Source organism: Ictalurus furcatus, chromosome 16, assembly GCF_023375685.1.
Source record: "Ictalurus furcatus strain D&B chromosome 16, Billie_1.0, whole genome shotgun sequence".
Classification (NCBI taxonomy): domain Eukaryota; kingdom Metazoa; phylum Chordata; class Actinopteri; order Siluriformes; family Ictaluridae; genus Ictalurus; species Ictalurus furcatus.
In genome coordinates, this window is record NC_071270.1 from 497,052 (window position 1) to 518,534 (window position 21,483).

A 21,483-nucleotide genomic window follows, 5' to 3' on the forward strand; every position below is an offset into this window, starting at 1 on the left:
CTGTTTTGAACAGTTCATGAAGAAGTTTCCAGCAGCTTCCAAACTCCTGGCTGTCAGCAAGACAGTGAAGATATAACCGCATGTCGACTGACTCGATGCGATCCAATATAATTGCAGAAGGCATGGCTCGTAACTGGATGTCTTTCAAATCTTTAAAAGGACGATTCCACTGTTGGGTTGCCATTACATTTACAAATATGTATGTAAACGAAAAGAAATACACCTTTTAAAAAATGGGTAGTGTCCATGCACATGTTTCACATTAATAAAACCTCTGCAGCAATTTGGCCTGTCCCAGATCCACTATAACGACACTTAATTATTAAAATACTTCAAAAATCTCATTCTTTTTGCATTAATATGTGAATCCATTTAGCTTTTTTTTTTTTTTTTTTTTACTTATCCATTATAAGCTTATAAAATATACATTTTAGTTCCACAACATTCACTTAACCCCGGTTCCTGAACACATTCACCCCCATGAAATATCTGGAACATTCCACAAGTCGCATGTTCGACAGAAAGTCTCATCATCCAAATTTCCTGAAGATCACGAGAAGAAGAAAATGACTACGTTTACGTGCACATCAATTCCGTTTAAGGTCTATATTCGGGTTGCGGCCATATTCCGAATACGATGTTTATATGCGTACAGCCGTCGGAAGATTCCTGTATACACGGTCGCTGTAAGTATGCTTGAGTTGCCATTCCTAAATACCTACAGCTAAGCATCTGCTAGCACCCACAATTCCTTGTGGACTGAGCATGCGCATAGATCTCCTTTCAGTGGATTTTCTGAATAAACATGCAACACATTTCCGATTAAAACCGGCATATTCCAGGGGTGGGAATCTGGGGCATCAGAATAGTGCGTTAATCCGAATCGGACAATCGGATTGCGGCGTTTACATGACTCAGCACTAATTCGAATGTTGCCAGATTCCGATTAATATCAGGATATTGATGTGTATGTAAACGTAGTCACTGATGTTCTCTCAATTTTCAATCATATTCTGATACTGACTGACGAGATCCCTTTAAAAATGTACAACCTTGTTACCCCAGTTATAGAGTGAAAGTAAATTTGTAATAATAAAAAAAGTTAACAATTAGAACCTCATTAATGTTCTTGTGTCATTCGCATGGATGTTAGCACAATTACCAAAGTATTTGCTAATTCTATGCTAAAAAACAAACTCGGTTCTTCAGAAAAGAGTAAATGCCTAAGACGTTTTAATGATTAAATGCATGTTTTCATACTAGAAGTTTCTATGCAGCAAAACATTACGTAACAATTCAACTTTTCAGAGTTACAAGGGCCAGATTCCACATGATAAACAAGTAAAGTCCTTTATTATCCACGTTACTTTCTGCTAGCGACAGTTGCAAGCTGGATGCTAGCTGGCACGCAAAGCTACTTTTACTTCACCTCAATTCTCACTAACACAGGTAAGGTAGAGGTCAAGCACAATGTTTGTCGTAACAGGTGTTTTAGAAACTGTTGATTATGGATTATTAATATAAATGAATAAGAACAGACCTTCAGTGGCGATTCTGAAGGATGAATGGTGTTAGCATTAGCGTTAGCTTTCATCCACTAGAATGTAACTGTCATCCCATGTGAGTCTAATCCCATTTTCTTTTTTCTTGTCATTTTGCCAATTCCTGTCAGTAATATAAGGGAGAAAATCAACCCATATGATTGCAATTACTTAGTGCAGCGACTTGAAATTTTCTCCCTCATTTCACGCATATCCAGTACCCGGTTCGCTCGTGTTAATTAGCTATCCATCCATCAAATTGAAATTCAAGCAACGAATATTCTTCGGTGAGAGCACAAGCTATTACTTATGCATTCGAACTGTACAGAGGTCACAGCGGATTTACTCAAGACTTTGCGAGAGAACACACATATACATATATATATATATATATATATATATATATATATATATATATATATATATAAAAGCTGTAGTATGCGTCATTTATAATTCAGCACTAGGTCAGACTGTCAGAACTTTACAGGCTAAATCTTTCGAGACAGGCCTCACTGGTAAACTTCGTGTCCTGCGGTGCGAGTCTTTTAATGTTACTTTTGATCAAATATCTGAGTATTTTTCTTTCTTTTTCAGCAGCCTATTTTTGCATTCTCCATATACGCGCTACTTTCTTTGCACCTTTGTACAGATCGCAACAAATTCCTGTATGGAGGATCGCATGAGCTTCTATGGACTCCATTTTTAAACAGCAGAGAAGCATGAGATCAAAGTCACCGCGCCAAGTAAACTTACTGGAGGCCAACATCCATCCCTGATCCTCTGACTCACTGCAGTCGTCCTTTTTCATCTCCGAGCCATTCATCTGCATGCTGCTGCTGAACCCTTTTAGAGCGCTTATCCTCGCACAATATTTATAGGATGCGGTTTACTCCTAATAAATGACGAGTCAAGACAGTAGACGCTGACGAATTCTTTGCTCATAATAAAGTCAAGCTCAAGCACTGAAACGGGATCTGAACTGTATATTTAACTGATAAATTGAGTGCTGTATACAAGTAACATCTTATACCGCAGCGCTGTTGAATTCTTGAATCTGATTGGTCAGAAGGTGTTGGTTATTTTCTCTAACAAAAGTTGTGACTAGTTTCAAGGCAAATCGCAGGTTTACTGCGTGTTAATGTGCGTTTCCGAATATGTAATCAGTTCTATTCCGTAGTAGAAACTTACACAGGGGCTTCCATAGCAGATGCCTGACATACACAAGGAAGCTTTTTGTTTTGTTTTGTTTTAATGGAAGGAGAAAACTTACTGTATGTTACTGACACTGGAGACTCCTTCTGTAAATGCTAAATAAACTGCTCCTTATAGACATGTTTCTTTAGTAAATAACGTAAATCACACATTTCTTTTATATATCAAAATGTTTACTGTAAAGCTGAAATAGAAAACGAATTGAAACCTTTTGACCAATCCGATTTGAGTATTCTACACTGCTGTGGTGCGTATAACACAAAGTAAATAGACACCTGAGGAAAATGTGGCCGTTTAAGAATGTTTCTATTCCACTGAAGTCTGCTATATTGATATACAACGTATATCGGTGTACTTGCCATATCCTCGTTTAGTCCAGTCGTCTACTTTTTATAACGTAACTTTTTATTCAGTGAACAAAATGTGATAACATCATATTTAATAACTGATTATATATTCAATAATTACAATATTCAATAAGAGTATGTGGACCAAACTGCTCGAAAGGTCTCTGACAATATAACTACATAATGTCGTATGGGCTCAATGTCCTTTTTCAAATTACACGCACAAAAAAAGGCCTTGTAACACAGACTGGGGTGCGAGACTGACATGCTCAGCTTGGGCAAGTGACACGGCACATATACATTTATCACCGCTCAACCTGGCACATTGGCTTTTAAGAAAGTGGGCTTAAGAAAGCCATAAAGGCGTCCAGGCTCCCATAGTACGTACAAGGACTGTCGTACAAATTCACTTTTCATGGGTGAACAGGGGTGCAAGAGCCTCCATTGACCCAGTTTGGCAGGAGGTCTATCTTCCTCGCCGGCGAGTCCACGGGGGAAGCAGTGGAGAGTGAAATGGAATACACAAGCAGAATGGCACACAGATTTCAAAGGTGGCTTCTAGAGGGTGCACCAACTACCCCAAACCATGTGCACTGTCTGTGTCTTTGTCCAACACTTTTAAACAACTGGCTTGCTTTTTGCTCGCAATTTCCTACGTCGCGTCTTTAAACACGTCGCGTCTTTTGTGTTGAATTAGTATCTCTGTAGTATTTCCTATTCTAAGATTACAATAAACCAAATAAATGCTTATTAAACCTACTTCTAGACTTTCAAGCCATATTTCTATAGGCAGATCATTTTGCTCGTTTTCATTTATTTCCTCAAAGGAGATAAATGATCCGTGAACACAATCAGAAAAGTGAAAGCTTAAAATGTGTAAAAATGTCTAGAAATCTGTTTAATAAGCTTATATATGGTTTAGTGTAATCTGATAACAGGAAATACTATACAGTATATTTACTATATTTTTACTTGCTGAAATGTCTTTTTTTTCAGTGCAGGGTTTCCTCCTGGTTCTCTGGTTTTCTCCCAAAAACATGCTAGTATGTTGATCTGTGAGTCTAAAAAGCCCTTAGATGTGAATAGCATGGAACGCCCAGTTTTCCCACAGTAAGCTCCGGGTCCACCAACATCTGGACCCTGACCAGTGGTTACTGACGAAGAATAAATGAATCTACAGCAGAATTTTGCCACAGTATTAGGCAAAAACAACAACAACAACAACACTAACAACAACAACTTCATGTTCACAGTGTTCCTTGTGTCCAGTAAAGTCATGTCTGACGTTTGTTTAATTCATTTTGCACTAGAGCTATGAGGTGAATTGTCACAAACAGTTATGATAATCCACCAGTTTATCTTATATGTGGTTTATGACACAGTTTTATCTCTAAAACTGGACACAAAGATGTAGCACGTTTAAAAGCAGCCACACAACTTATCGTCGAAATAGTGTACATTAGATTCATCGATTCAGATGCTAATCCGGTTGCAGTTTTATTTGTGGAAGGGAGTCACATAGCCGCCTTGACACCACACTGAGCTCGGGTTACTGTCTGTGTGGAGTTTTGCACGTTCTCCGCATCTGGGTATGGGTCTCCTCTGGGTTCTCCTCCAGAAAACATGCCAGGAGGTGGACTGACGACCCTAAATTGCCCCTGGATGTGAATGAACTGGCGTCCCATCCAAGGGTGTTTTCCCACCTCATACCCAGTGCTACCTCAATAGACTGCAGATCCACAGCGACTCCAACCAGGATGAAGATAAATGAATGAATGGCTATTTAGCCAATTGAGGCGAAATGTGTTTTGCACAATGCTCCATTTCTGACTTTGTTACCTACAAGCAAACTTTCTCTGGGCTGAGGAGTAAAAAAAAAAAACCTGCATAAATATCACTTTCGGCCAAACCGGTCCTTTAAGACAAATTGCAGGTGCTTCCACTGAGTGCAATGTATGCCCTCTGGGTTAGCACACTAACACACTCTCTACCATAATTTGACTGGCAGCGTATGCTCGCTAGTCAGCTCAGGTTCATAATTTGCCCACAACTGGCAGATGCTGCCAAGCAGAAAGTGCCAACCCTTCAGTCAGAGAAGAGGCTGTAGGATATTCAGTAGCTAAATGATTTCGGTAGCAGGCCCTGGGGAGCCGAAAGGAGTCTGGCTGGAGAGGAGACTCTAACGTAGCATTTATAAATTTGAAGCATTAGCAAGAAGGGTAATTTCAAGTTGTATTTCATTTATGCTGCTTAGGTTTGATTAAGATTCTGCTGTGTTCGCGGTGTTGTTCTTCTACAGAGGCGTAGACAGGAAGGGCGTGGATGAAGACTGTTAACAACTTCACACTCTTCAGTGTGATTGCTCACTACTTCACACTGCTTTGTACGCTAATATGCACCGACAACACTCAAACTGACTTACTCTGGATTTATCTGTATTTTTCACTCATTCATCATTCATCTTTGCATTATTGTGAGTTTTGTTCTTTCGGGTTTGACCCTCGCCTGTTTTCCTCCATCTTACGTATGAGGATTATCCACGTTTAATATTTCCTGCCTGTGCTCTGACCGCCGCAATAGACTCTGACTATGATTCTCGGACTGCTCTAAATAAATCCCACATGCTGCCTCCGTGCACTTGCGTCTTGCCGTCTTGAATCTCAGAAAGCATCCCAACATAATATTTAGATGAACACGAAAAGTAAACACAACCCACAGGCTCAGTATGCATCGACAGCTAAGGAAATATTTTCCCAGCTGCAGTATATACTGTGAGGCAGAACCGGTCTGGATGATGAATTCGCTTCCCACTATCAGCTATCAGGGGTGACAGGTGTGCAAGATGAATGTGTCCGGCGTTAGGTGCACACGTCTTTTGAGAAATCTGGCCTTGGGCGCCAAACAGGGAGGCACGAATCACTGACAGGTGCGGGGTAATTATTTCGGCCAATTTTCTGCTTAAATACTGCGCTACGTGTTAATAAATCTCGATTCATGACTGGCAGCTTTACGTTCATGGATTTGGGGGGTGGGGGTGTGGGTGGGGGTGTTGGGTAGGGTATTGGTGGAAGAGCTCCCATCGATACTGGTGTGTAACCTTGACTCCATTTACACTCCCATTCTCGTGGTTGAATTTCCCCAACACATATTTTCATAAATGACAGTAAAGAAGATATACGAGGGCGATTTAAACTTCGCTTCCTCTCTCTGTTCCTTTATCCAAGCTCACTGCGACGCCACGCTGTCATGAATCATAATGGGCAGTGGAGAAACATGCAGCGCCCTCGCGACAAATCGATCCGATTCGGCGAGTGTACGCTCCTCTCTGTGCAACAAGTGACTTCACTTTAAAAACAGCAAAACGATCGATTCTGATCAGGCGAGGACTGCGAAAGCATTTTATACTCACACGTCTCATTTACGTACACGTTACTCTCACGGGAAACGAACCATATCGGGATCGAGTAAACAAAAAAACGAGTGAGCGCAAAATTTGAGATGATTTAGAGGTGAAGGTGAATCTCCGGCTTTCAGCCGAAGCCGTGAGACTCCTCTCAACGTTTTCTCTTACCTTCCCTTTAGCGATGTAATGGATGTGCCTGCTTGCTTTTAGCAGGACACGCCAACATACTTCACAATTACCGGTTTTGCCCTCGGGCGCTCTCACCCAGCGAGTAACTTTTATCATAAAACATGTTCATAGAAGATACAGAGTCTGGCCATAAGCTGCCATACTGCCATGATTAAACGGAGTGCTTGGCTGCCTGTAGATTCGACTTGGTGGAGATTAACGGCCTGAAAACAGCGATAACAAGAAATTTCTCTCTAGATGTAAGTATACATCCATTCCTGCTCATGGTTAAAGGTGGGCAGGACACATATGCAAATATTCAGTCAAGTTCTCCTGATTTCAGCGTCGGTTGGAGGGCAAAGGAGGGGGTTAAAAACATTTTTAATGGGTTAACATCCTCAAAATGTGCTGAGTAATTAAAAAAAAACAAAAAACGGAAGCTTCTCGCACTGTTTATCTAATGGAATACTAGTTGTCTTGATGTAAACCCATGACAAGAGTGGCATGTTTAATTTGCAGATTCATTTGAGATTGGTAATTGAAGTATAATTTGATGTCTAGATAGAAACACGGCTATCAGCTATCAATTGTTCTTTGAATAAACAAGCGCCCTGATCATTTGCATCAAGTTAAACACAGCTTCATTACATCGCTTGGCCCTGCCAGCATCGACTTTTAACTGCAAAGCAGTAATGAAAGTTAAACACTTACTGTATAATAAATATATATGGATTGCTTTCCTGCATCAAGCGCTGCGTCTGCAAGTCCACCGACATCGTGGACGAGCCCTCCCTCCCCTGTCCGCTCTCATGGGCATTTCACCCTCCTGACATCTGGGAGAAGACTCTGGTGCATCTGTACTACCACCACCAGATTCAGCAACAGCTTCTTACCTTACTATTATGTCTCTTTTATCAGTTGTTTTATTAGTTTGCACTCATCCCCACTCAACACTGTTTCTCTCGTCCTGTCTGGTTGACCCAAAGCTCTTAATGTATCGTGTTGCATTGAGCATCAGTGAGTGTTTGCACCTTGTGTGATAGTCGTGTACGAGTCCCTCAGCCGTCCTCGGTGTGAAAAGACGGATCTGAACGTCATATAGTCGCTGCTGGAAAGGGCTCAAATAGGCAGAAGGTGCTGGAAAAGTAAAGAACGTGCAGGACCTGGAGGAATGTTCTGAAGAACAGTGAGCAGTTTAACTGCTCAGGACTAACAAGTGACTCATGACTCGTGAAACATACACACAGGCGTTGATCGTCCAGGTAATGACACACAGTGTTAATAATCGAGCGTATGTAAACTGCTGAACTGGTTCATTTGTGTAAATTCTGTTATTATCGTGTCTCGTGGACTATATGTAAACATCTGTTATGTGAAATAGTTTATTCCGGGCAGAACTAAAGAAAAAAAACAAAATTCCATTTTTATCATTCGTCTTATTTTGCAGATTCTGCAAGGCGTATGTAAACTTATGACCTCAACTGGAACTTTTGGACCTTAAACTTGAGTGAAATAATCAAATTTATATTAAAACAGAGTGGCATGAATAGTGAACTTCAACAAAACTAGTTCGGAGACAAAATGGGACAGAAGTTTAATGTGAATGCTATTTATAATGAAGTAGCTTTCAGAGGACCGCTGGACCAGCAGATTTCGAATGTCACCCTATCTTTTCCACTGCTCCGTCCACTTCAGCATTAACATTTGCAGCAATGTTGTACCACGGGCGTAGCAAATAATAACAAATAGGCTTTACTTAAGATAAGAGAACTGAATTAAAGCTATGGAAGAAAAGTCCAGCCTAGTCCTGCAAGGCCACACTTCCTCAGAGGTTTTTACTGCCTTTTCTAAAGCACAGCATACTGTAGTAAAGGAATTAATTAGCTGTTAAGGTGAATCAAGTGTGTTAAATGAGACAGAATGCTAAACTATGCAGTGCCGTGGCCCTCCAGGACTGGAGTCTGACACTTTTATAAAGCATGTAGAATTAATACACTGAGGGTAAAAGACGAAGATTAAATATCATACATATAATAAGGGTTTGGGCAGAAATGCTTGTTCTGCATAAATTAGGCTTATTTAGTCTTTCTCAAACCTATTACGCAAACATGAAAAATTGCTTTGGCACAAGGAATGCTAATGGCTGCGCATCTCTCCTGTGAGTATGATACCTACACTGTCTTATAATAGGCCTGTGTGAAGAGAACAACTTTCAGATGTCAGAAAGAGGTCGTGTTATTTTGGACTGCTGGACATTCAATTCAATTCAATTCAGTTTTATTTGTATAGAGCTTTTAACAACAGACATTGTCTCAAAGCAGCTTTTCAGAAACATATAAATACAGTACACAGATTTTAAGCGAGCCGGTGGTGACGATGGCGAGGAAAAACGCTCTAACATGATATGAGGAAGAAACCTCGAGAGGAACCAGACTCAGAAGCGAACCCGTCCTCATCTGGGACATAAAAGTATTGGCAAGTCAAACGGCAGAATTGCCCCAGATTACTCGTCTATGTAGCTATTATCGCACTACACAATGCTGGAATATCACAGCAACCCAGTCTCCCTGAAAAAAGACTTCCGCATGCCGTTCATCTGCAGCACCTATATGATGAATATCAACATTCTGCCATACGTTGCACAACTACATATCAAGCTTTCACTAGAATGCTCTGTATGACACGTCCTGCACCAGCGTACTTTAACCAAGCTTAACCTCCACTAATACACTATTTGAATGAGACTGATATGTCTTCTTTTTTTTTTTTAAACCACTTCTGTACGTCGCTCTGGATAAGGGCATGTGTTAAATGCTGTAAATGTAAAAGCAGTATCTTCCACATATAAAAGTGCAGCAATCCATGCAAACCATATGATTTGAAGTGGACTAACATCAGGCAGTTTACATTAGTTAGTCAGCTTATGTGTAAGTTTATACACACTCAGGAGCACCAGTAGGTTACGGACGTTTCTTTACCCCGGACTTTCACGAAAAATAAAAAAAGTTTCTTCTGAAAACGCTCGTATGAATGATTTAGGAAGAAATCTGTTCACATCCAGCCTGATAAGTGAGAGCCCTGTAAAGTTTGTGCTTTTCACAACATACAGTATCCTTAGAATTACCGAAGCTCATGAAATAAGCCTAACATCTCCACTTCTCTGCAAACGCAATCGGGTTTGGACGTCACGTGGTAACGTGGTAACGTGGTAACGTGGTAACGTGGTAACGTGGTAACGTGGCATGGTCACTCGGGTGTTTTCAAAATGTGGAAAATCTCTATATTAATAGCAGGCTAAAGAATTTACAGGGTAGAAACTAGCTGCATTTTGAAAATGCCAGTTTTGACTCCAGCTTCAAACCTCTCAGTAATATTCCTAAAGCCGACAGAAATGGTCATTATTTATTACATTCTCAGTGATGGCGAGCGTTCTGGACGTCTTTCAAACGAGTCTTTTTTTAGGCTTGAATTGTTTCAAATCTCATTCATTCATTAACGCTTGAAACCACAGGACAAATCCAACGCTCGCGAACATCCTGGCCTGCGAGCTCTCCTGACGGAAATGAGCTGTAGGATCGTTGAAAATGAACTTTACCCAGAGAACACACGGAGCAGGAGTACATTTCTCTCCAGGCTCTCTTTTTTTTTACTCTGCAGGTTGAGTTCACTCGCACTAACAAGACAGCATCCCAAATGGCAACTACTGTGCTAAGTAGTATGCAAAAATAGAGCAGCATCATTTCTTCTGGGTGGTTGTGCTGTATGCTGATTGGCTGCCAAGGGATGAAGAGGTTGATGCAGATTTACAGCTGGTGAATTCCTGATTCTGATTAATCCAATCAGAGTTCTGGCTGTAATTCAAATGATTATATTAATACACTGGTTGTAACATCGTTTCTATAGTAACGCATTCACAGATGCTTGTATGGCATATGATCCCGGGAAGGAGTCTCCAGCGTCAGTGTTTTGTAACAAGCAGACATAAAGCTATAACTTTTGGTTTCCAACAGAAGATGGAAGACTTCCGGATTCTCAGTAACATAAGATGATTTTTTTTGTCTTATTAATAATGAGAGAGAGAGAGAGAGAGAGAGAGAGAGAGACAGAGAGAGAGGAGAGAGAATAAACTTCAGGGTGGTGAGTAACACTGCTTTACTTCAGGGCACATCACAGCACCCGTCATTGATTATTTTCCTACACGAGCATGTCCTCATGTGTTTTATTCCTATACCATGTAGGAAAAGATACATCTCCATCAAACTAGCAGGCCTTTTGGGTACTAAAAAAAAACCAGGAGTGTTAAAAGAGAAAGAAAAAGTGGGTCGTCTGGCAGAAACAGTAAACAGCAAACATTAACTGTGTACTTCAACTCAGCGAGGATGAGCTCAGCTTACTCGGGAGAATCGGATAAAATATAGCACGGCTTTGATTCCGCGCCTGACTTCCTGACATCCTCGGAAATTCTCACAGGCCACGAGAGCCAGAATATCTTCTTAGCGTCTTTAACCCACTGAGGCTGTTTTCATGTCAGGAACGTGCATTTCAAGTGGCACGAACAAGTTAATCTTCGTCGTATTTTCAGTTTAGAAACGATTTCTAAGCTAGAAATGACACAAAGCATCGGTTCTTATTTGGCCTTGAGTAATACATGCAATAAGGAGCAGGTGCAGAAACTTATTTTGAAGCACCCAGGAATTAATTAGCTCGAGATTTCCACCAAGAGTCTGCTGAGAATTTTATTTTATGTTTTCAAATTGAAAATTCTGTATCTGTCACCCTGCACTATATTCAGATATAGGAGCCGAGAGTGTTTGGGAGACAGTTGGGAGTGTGCAAAGTTCAGAGCCATCTGTTTCTATTACTGCAAGATAAAGTGTATTAGCGCACACACACACACACACACACACACACACACACACACACACACACAGAGTAGATAATGTACACACAATTGGTTTGTTCAAATATCAGAGTTATGACTTTGTGTATAATCTGTGATGGGTTTTCGAGTTAACAGATCCATCCATTTTCCATACCGCTTATCCTACACAGGGAGACTATCCCCGGGAACTCGGAGCACAAGGCTGGGGACACCCCGGACAGGGGCACAATCGCACGCACATTCACACGCTATGGATAATTTGGAAGTGCCAATCAGGATGGGGGAGGAAACCAGCATTTCATTAGTATTTCTTTGGACTGGGAAACCCCCAAAGCATGCTGAGAACATGCAAACTCCGTGCACACAGGGCACATAGATTCGAACCCCCAGCTGTGGAGGTGTGAGGCAAGCGTGCTACCCACTAAGTAAGTCACCATGCCCACCACGTGAAAAGATGGGAGGCTTGTTTTAAGTCTGTAATGCCATACTGGTTTCAAATCGTGTTTCCTATTACCCTTAGAAATGACCCTTTCGCCCAATCAAACACACACACACACACACACACACACACACACACACACACACACACACACACAAAACACTTACGGTTCTAGAAAAAAAAAATCAGCCATAGCTGTGCTCGATTGTACCATTTTATGTATTTTTCTTACAACCGTTGGTGATGCTGTTTGACAAAAATCTAAACGGAACCACAGTAAATCGTTTATAAACAGCGACTCTGATGCAGATGCCAGAAAAAGAAACCTTATATTGACGTCTTTATTTCTTTGACTAAATAGCCCATTTATACCCGCTGTCCCTGTCTACGATATAAAAGTATTTTCTGAATCAATACCGGTGGTTAGCGGCACTGCTGTTTGGCAAGCTGAAACGGTATTATTATTATTATTATTATTATTATTATTATTATTATTATTATTATTATTATTATGCATTATCATTATTTAAAAAATATAAATAACTAAATTTAAAAAAGGGGACAGTGGTGGTTTGCTGGTTAAGGCTCTGGGTTACTGATCAGCAGGTCGGGGTTTCGAGCCCCAGCGCTGCTAAGCTGCCACTGTTGGGCCCTTGAGCAAGGCCCTTAACCCTCTCTGCTCCAGGGGGCGCTGTATCATGGCTGACCCTGCGCTCTGACCCCAACTTCCTAACATGCTGGGGTATGCAAAGAAAAGAATTTCACTGTACTGTGTGTATATGTGATCAATAAAGACTCATTATCATTATTGCATAAAACAGAAAGCACGTGAGCCGTTAACGTGACGCACGCTGAATCCACAATGGCTCGCTATTAAACGTATAGAGCACTACGGAACGTGCCTTCTTTCACACCGAGAATAAGGAGCCACTCGGATTTCAGCCAGAGTAAAAAAAAAAATCTGGCTGAAGACAGCATATTAAACGATCCAAGGTCACGCCATAGGAAGATACTTACGGTGTGGGTCGCCCCAAAGCCGAACGCGACAGATTAAAGGGCAAGTCATTAGCATGATGAGAAAAAAAATAATAATAAAATGAACCTGTCTATAATAAAGACTCCTCCACTAGTGGAACGTAGAGCGCGATAAGACTGTGGTGTACAGTACTTTCTACCCAACACTTTTTATGTGAAAAAGTATTGCTGGAAAAGAAAAAGTGCTGGAAATGGAAAAAATATCTGTTAGAACAGCTTTAAAAAAAATAAAAAAGATATAAGGGCGATCCCAATGTTATGGATGTGACATTTGCGCTCAAATTGGCTAACGAAATATCAAGCTTAGGATCAATTTGCATATGTTGTTATTGAACTTCTTGAGACAAATCTTAAAAACTCATTTTATATATAAACTTTTATTTATATATATATATATTGTATATACGTATTTAAATACATATTAATTGATCAGCATTATGGATGTGACATCAAGTGGACAAACGTTTGTAGGAGACGGCACGTGTTCTACGAATGTTGTAGGAATACTAAGAAACATTGAAGGAACATTAAGAAAAAACTGCTTTTACAGACAGGACTGGGGCTGTTTTGCGTGATGGATGGGACGTGTCTGAACCAGTACTTCGTACGTATATTTGATGTATAAACGATGGTAGAATTTTCTCTCCAGTTCAAGCAGGGAAGTGAAATACAGTGAAAAGACATGAGCGAACTCTTTCAAACTGCTTTAGTCCATGTAAGCTTTGTGCCGAATTACCTACTTGCATAAGCAACGAACATGATGACAGTTCAGGTCATAATAGCGGGAAGAAATGCATACACGTCGTCGACTCACTAATCAGACGAGAAAGTGTTAATTAAATTTAAAAAAAAAAAAAGAAAAGAAAAATGTAATAAAAAAAAACACCTTTTGTTTCGCCTTCCTGCTTAAGAATTGACATAAATGCAGGTGATTGAATGAGGCATAGCAGAGAATCGGCTACAGAAGCAGATCAGCTCTGCTACAGTATTTTTCAGGCCACTGGAATCCGAATCGAGGTCCACCGGGTTTTGACGACCCATGGCCGTGTCCTGATTTCATTTCTTGCTCAAACTTAACGCCGTATTTTGACTCAAATCACAATTACTGTCAAAAGCCACTTCTGAAAAATAACTTTAAAAAAAAACACTATCTAAGTAGTATCGAAGTATCCTTGGGTATACTGTATATGGTATATAAATATATATATATACAGTAGTATCGAAGTATCCTTGGGTATACTGTATATGGGTATATATACATACAGTAGTATCGAAGTATCCTTGGGTATACTGTATATGGGTATATATATATACAGTAGTATCGAAGTATCCTTGGGTATACTGTATATGGGTATATATACATACAGTAGTATCGAAGTATCCTTGGGTATACTGTATATGGGTATATATACATACAGTAGTATCGAAGTATCCTTGGGCACGACACTGAACCCCAAATTGCTCCCAGTGGCAGGCAAGTGCCATGCATAGCAGCTCTGCTTTCACTGGTGAGTGAATGAGACACAGTGTAAAGTGATTTGTAGAACTGCTCATATTCAAGTGCGATATATAAGTGCAGACCATTTATTATAAATAGTTTCTCTGTGCGATTGATGCCCCATGTACACATTTATATACTCTGGTTTAGTTAAAAGTTCATTATTCTCTTGACTGCTGTAACAAGGCAAATTCCCTCGACGGATCAATAAAGAATGGCGTGAGTGTGTGTGTGTGTGTGTGGGGGGGCACGTTTTAATATCTTTGGTTGGAACCGAATGTGCTCACACGGATATTAATATCAGTATGGACTATTGACTGGCCCCCATGAGAAAACCTGTGTAAATATATATATATATATATATATATATATATATATATATATATATATATATATATATATATATATATATAGGTATTGATGTTACAGTCTATGTGTAGGTATTAATTTGATAGTAAGATGTGTGTGTGAGTGTGTGTGTGTGTGTGTGTGTGCGCAGGCACGGTGAAAGCCCGTGTACACACTGCCTACTGTGAAAATACTGCCCGAGCTTATCTATACCCCAGACTTATGGTTTATGGTGTATGAATATGTATGAGGTGTATGAATACGGCTTTCTTGACTTCACCAGATGCTGATGTTCTTTCGTGTATTATTTCCAAGTCCTTTGAAGATTTTTTATTATTATTATTATTATTATTATTATTTTGCTTTTCTAAGCAATAAATAAATAAATAAATAAATATTATTTCCTGATTTTGTTTTCTTTTTAACTACACCAACCCTCATCTTGCCTCAGTCTGGACTCACACTGGACTGGAGAAGGAACGAGAATAAACACTTGGTGTGTCAACGTGCAGGATCAAACCCGCACATGCACTGCTACAGAATGAATGCGTAACATGCATAGATATGTACAGAGCTTAACAACAACAACAACAACAACAACACAAATCAACAACAATAACAACAACCCGTTAAAGCGGAGGTTATATAGTTATAATCCCTAAAACATTCCTCTTCTTATTCTTCTTCTTATTATACTTCTGAGCTGTAGAGCTTTGGAGGAATTGGGAAAGGAGGCATCAGTTACTCCATCTGATCATTCACTGCACAACTTTACTCCAAACTGTGCCGTGTACTACACAGAAAAATGCTCTCTTATATGAAACACAAAAGTTTTTTTTTTTTTCTTTTTAAACAAAGAAATAAAAAATGCAGCACGCGCGGTGAGCCTGTGCATGTCCTCGTGAGGATGGAGGATAAAAGTCTCACCTTTGCAGGAGGACAGAGGGACACAGCAGAGCACCAGGGCGAGTTTGATGAGCGCTGCGCGTTTCGCTCTGAGCGGTAAATCCATGCTGAAGCGGAAGCGGAGTTGCTCTCTTTTCCTCTTTCTCTCTCTCTCTCTCTCTCTATCTCTCTCTATCTCTCTCGCGCGCGCTCCTCTGCGCTCCTCCGCTAGAGGAATGAGCGGCGCGCGACTCTCTTCACGCCGCTACTGCCGGACACTGGCGCGTGCGTGTGGCATGTACTATTTGGCCACGCCTCCAGAGCAGGCGCGCGCGCAGTGCGGCGTGAACGCGCGTGCGCTCCGAACGCAGGAGATGGGAACCCCAGCGTAGAGCTTTTAACATCCCTGCTGAAAGGATATATATATATATATACTCATGCTTATAATGGGATTTCTACTGGTTTTAATGGAAACTGTTATGGTCTCTGTGGGTATCTACTAGTCATTTGGTGCCTTCTATTGATGGCATGTCATGTCTAGTGGATACCATTAAGGACCAATAGAGCACCTTTGACATTTAGTAATGGTTTTAATGGTTAACTGAAGGTTTGTAATGGTATTTGTAGTGGAAACCATGTGATGGTTTCTATTGTTTGTTTTTTTTTTCAGCTGGGAGGATCTACATATTAGTGAGGTCCATGTGACCCGCTTCATAATATTTCATTTAATATGTACTACACCTTATCTACTACTCTGTTCTGTTACACAACCATTCTGATGACATCATATTCCGATTTATAGTTCTCTCTCTCTCTCTCTCTCTCTCTCTCTCTCTCTCGCTCTCTCTCTCTCTCTCTGCATGCACTCGTCCTCCTTTGCTCTGTTGCATCTCCTCACTGATTGCTGAGAAAGCATAGGTTAAAAATGCAGCTCACGTTGGGTAGATCTGCTTATGTAATTGCGATCTAATACAATTAGTTAACATCACTGCGTTTAGCTGTGATCGAAGGTTACAGCGTTCAGATGGCGTTACTGTGATCAGTTAACATTACTACTACCAGCAAAGGTTACCTGTGATTACCTGACCTTACTGCGACCGGCTAAAGTTATTTGGATCAGCTAACATTACTATGATTCGTTAACGTTACTGGAATCAACTAGCATTATTGTGATGAGATAACGTTAAGCTTACAGCTAATGTTACTGCATTTAACTAACATTAGTGCGTTTAGTTCATTTGACTGTGATCAGCTAATGTTAGTGCGACCAGTTAGTGTTACTATTATCAGCTAATGTTACTGTGATCAGCTAACATGACTGTGATCCGCTAATGTTACTGTTATCAGTTAATATGAGAGCGATCAGATAACATTACCGCGATAAGGTAACTTTATTGTGATCAGCTAATGTTACTGTGATCAACTAACAATACTGTGACCACACAGAAGATTTATCAGCACAAACCCAACAGATGGTTGTTGAGCTGCACTGCACTGATAAAGGATATAAAAATGACAAGGTTCCCAAATTTCCAAAAGATGACTAGTTGAAAATCTGCCAGGAAGAGGATACATGAGCAGCACTTACACCAGCTATTAATAGTGGGGGTGCCAATAATTTTAAAACCAGAATTTTACACACACACACACACACAAAAATGAACTACAAAAGATATTTGGGGGGAAATTGTTCAAATAGAACAATGTCACAACCCAATCAGCTGAAGGTCACAATACCTCTAATCTGTCACATCTGTCTTTGTCAGATTTGTACATCTGCATCCTGATTTTTTTTGCTCATTCTTCTTCTCAAATTTGCTTAAGCTCTGTCACAATTATATAGACACCACTGACGAAAAGCAATTTTCAAGTCTTGCTACAGATTCAGAGTTGGCTTGAGGTCTGGGATTTGACTGGGCCATTCAAACACATTGGCTTATGAACTACTCCAATGTAGATTTGCCAGTATGTATAGGGTCATTGTCCTGTGGAAGGTGAACCACCATGTCTTGCAGACTGGAACAGTTTTTTTCTAGGATTGCCCCATATTTGGCTCCATCCATGAGGCCCTCCATGACCGTGACCAGCTTCCTAGTTGCTACTGATGAAAAGCATCCCCACAACAACATACAACCACCACCATGCTTCACTGTGAGGATGCTCAGTCTTCAACATGGAACAATTTATATATATATATATATATATATATATATATATAAAATAGCTTTTTTCTTGCTATCTCAGCTGTGTATATCTCCAGATCTTTCAGAGTTAGAGATAGCCTCTTGGTTGGTTCTCTGACGCCCCCATTTTTATCTATCTATTCATCCATCCATTTTCCATACCGTTTATCCTATACAGGGTCGCCGGGGAGCCTGGAGCCTATCCCAGGGACCCTGCCAACCCAGGGCACAATCATACATTCACACACACTATGTGTGTTTGGAAATGTGAATCAACCTTTGGACAAGTCTTTGGACTGGGGGAGGAAACCAGAGAAAACCCCTGAAGCACAGTGAGAGCATGAAAACTCCGAACCCCAACCCCGGAGGTGTGAGGCAAACATGCTAACCACTAAGCCACCATGCCCACTTCTATCTATCTATCTATCTATCTATCTATCTATCTACAGATGGTAATGCTGCACAATTATGCCATAAATATTACTATTTTCTTCCAGGTACACCGAGATTCCCTGTCCTTGTTCCGCTGCACTGATTTATGATCCAAGGTTTGCTCCTCCATCTGTTAAACTCATGTAAAGCCCTCAGGTTAAATATGACAACATTAATAAACACAGCAACGAGAGATTTTAACATCATTCATTCAGATTAAATCTATTAACAAACTCTATGAAATAAACGTCAAATACCCTTTCATTACCTCCGCAAACGTTCCATCCTGTTTATTCAGTCTGAATTATTGAAGGGATATTAAGCTGTGGTGAAATACAGCCAGCCTGTAACCGTGTGGGTTATCTCGAACCTGTGCAGGATGTTTAGAGAAATAAACAGAAACAAGTGGGGGGAAACATTGTAATGGTTGGCGCTGGGCAGACCGTCATAATAAAGCATCACTGTAACGCAAATCGATAGGTGTCACATGGAGGCTCTGGTGTTCTAGAGCGGGAAGGGTGAAGCACACTTACACAGACAGACCACATCTGCGGGAGAGAACTACTCATAACCACCTAACCCGTTAACCTGACACACACTCGAAAATATGCACACACTCACGAAGCGCTGGGAGCTCCACAGCGCTAAAAGAAAGAGGCGTGATTGTCAGGGGAGGCTTTAGGAAACCATTCAGCCTTGAGAAAACCGTGTTTTTGGGGGAAGAATTTAAAGACATTTCGAGGGAATATGGAATCCAGCAGATGAATTAGGTTTTTATTACGCACTGACACTGGTATTAGTCTGATACTCATTTACGCTTACTTGTATAAATGTTCCGAGACCAACATTGGATCCCAGTCGATACTATCTGACGTATCTGACGATACTATCTAGTGTACGCTGTCACGCTAACGAACAGACGACACGCAATGACAGCGATCTGGATGTGTTCCACAGTAAGGTGGACACGTTTACATGCAACCAAACAATCCGATATCCGATCGCTCAATCGGATTGAAAAGCCTTCATGTAAACACCTCAATCGATCTGATTAAGCTCGATCCCAAGGAAATTTTGATCGGATTGTGTAGTTCTAGGAAAAGATTAGCCATGGAAAACGCTTGAATCCGACTATTTTCTCAATTGGATTTAAAAATAGCTTGCAAAAATAGTGCAAGCCACAGTGCGGTGGTGCGTATGTTTATTTACTTGTGCGTACGTTTATTTACGTCTCATCTCTTGCACCGAAGTGTTGTTCGGAATATACAGGGGTTTTTTTTGTGATTGTTGCAGCCCGAAATGCTTGATTTTGCTGCGTTTTTTTTTTTTAAATAAAAATGTGCGATGCAACTGGCTGAGTTACGTGAATTGGCAAAATTACAATTGCACGAAACTGTTTTGCGCTGTCTTTCACAGAGAAGTTTGTTGGTAAATGAGACCTTTCAGCTGTACTCATGTTCGACGTACGTGAATGAAAGAGGGCTTTGAATGACTACGTGTTGAATGACTACGTGAAAATCTGGTGTGTCATTTGGAAAAAAATGGAAGCTCTTCCAAATATCGCGGTGTTTGCTTGATTTTCGTCCATTTCTGCAATCGTACACTTGTGAAATTCTCGAGGGACTGATAAATAGTGCTTTCGGAATCTGTAATCAAATTGAATTCGTTCGGATTGACAAAAAATGGGCGTGAGTAAACATACCTAATTAAGGGTGGCAATCTAAATGCTCTCCTGAACTCTTGGGCATGGATGGTTGTGGCGTTATCCGGATTTGAACTGGAGATCTCCTGATGAGAACGCATTTCATGCTTTGACTACACAATCAGAAACATGAAGCAGGCTACAAACGAACACTAATCAAGCCGGGCAAATAACAAATACAGACACACAGACACAATGCTGGAGGAAGACATCCTGAAAAGCAACACTGTGAGTCCAGGTTCTTAAACTGTTTGACTTAAGCTGTCCAGAGATAGCTCAAGGTCGTGCGGTGAGGTTGTGGGATGTGCATCATGGGAGATCAGACTTAAGGAATTGCAGACACGTGTTTTAGAGTTTAAATGTGAAACTGTAACACGTTTAGATTGGAAGCTTTCAAACCAACAATGATGCGTTTGATACCTTCTGCAGAAAGCTGTAGAAGTTCTCACATCTGCGTGCTTTCTCTCTCTCTCTCGCTCTCACACACACACACTCACGCACATATTCTCTCTCTTTTATTACAAGTTGTAGCAAAAAACTTGAATGGACATCTGCGTGCGCTGAAAGATACAGTATAATTGGCTAAAACGTATCATTTCTCTCAATATCACCGAATTCAGAACTGTGTTTTTTTCTTTTCTTTTTTCTTCTTGATGGATGAAGACACCACTGCTGGCTGATTTGAATTTGCACATGTGTACTTATAATTGTGTTTGCGCGTCACTCTTGGATAGAAAAAAAGTCTTAAGGTTGTCTGAACAAATGTTCCAGTTTATTTAAATTATGTGTAAAAAAAAAAAAAAAATTTCTATAAAAAACCCCCAAAACAAACAAAAACAAAGCTTGATGGTAATCACCTCTTAAATGAGCAAATCTCATCGATTGTTTGCAGAACAAAGATAATATTGGAAACCTATGACATGCAGGAAGAAAAATAATTTAACACATGTTGTGTTGGTCACTCGGGTGAATCATTTTTTAAACACATTTTTTGGATAATTTAACACATTGTGTGTTGAAATAGTAATAACACAAAAAGTGTGTATAGATATCGTGTTTGTACTTTGTAGTGGAGATTACTTACAGGATATGAGCTCATAATTAATGTTTGAGGTTCGGGTAGTCGCATACCACAATTTTTTTCAAGATGAGCTCTCAATGCACCCCTCCCCCACCCCGACGCATCGGCCCAGCTCTCCAATATTATCGCCACGGAATTCTCTACATCCAGCTCAGAGAGCTGTCCATCCAAATCTCACCAGCCAGTCAGAGTAAATCGCTGTTAAGCCCCGTCCAAACATGGGGTTTGCTCCAGAATAGTAAATTAAAACTTCGAAAGTGTAAACAAAAAAAACAAAACAAAGCTTAGAAAACTGTTAATAAAGAACGCTGTTTATTTGAAGACCAT

General features: G+C 40.4%; 1 protein-coding gene across 1 annotated transcript in view; it reads right to left on the bottom strand.

Annotated features, from left to right (window-relative positions):
* The window catches only part of cntnap3 (contactin associated protein family member 3), a 118,468-nt gene extending 102,300 nt beyond the window's left edge, over nt 1–16,168 (bottom strand). Inside the window, exon 1 of the mRNA XM_053645473.1 lies at nt 15,801–16,168. Coding sequence (XP_053501448.1) covers nt 15,801–15,885 — 85 coding nt within the window. The 5' untranslated portion in view covers nt 15,886–16,168. The remainder of the gene's footprint in view (nt 1–15,800) is intronic.
* Between the last annotated feature and the right edge of the window lie 5,315 nt (nt 16,169–21,483).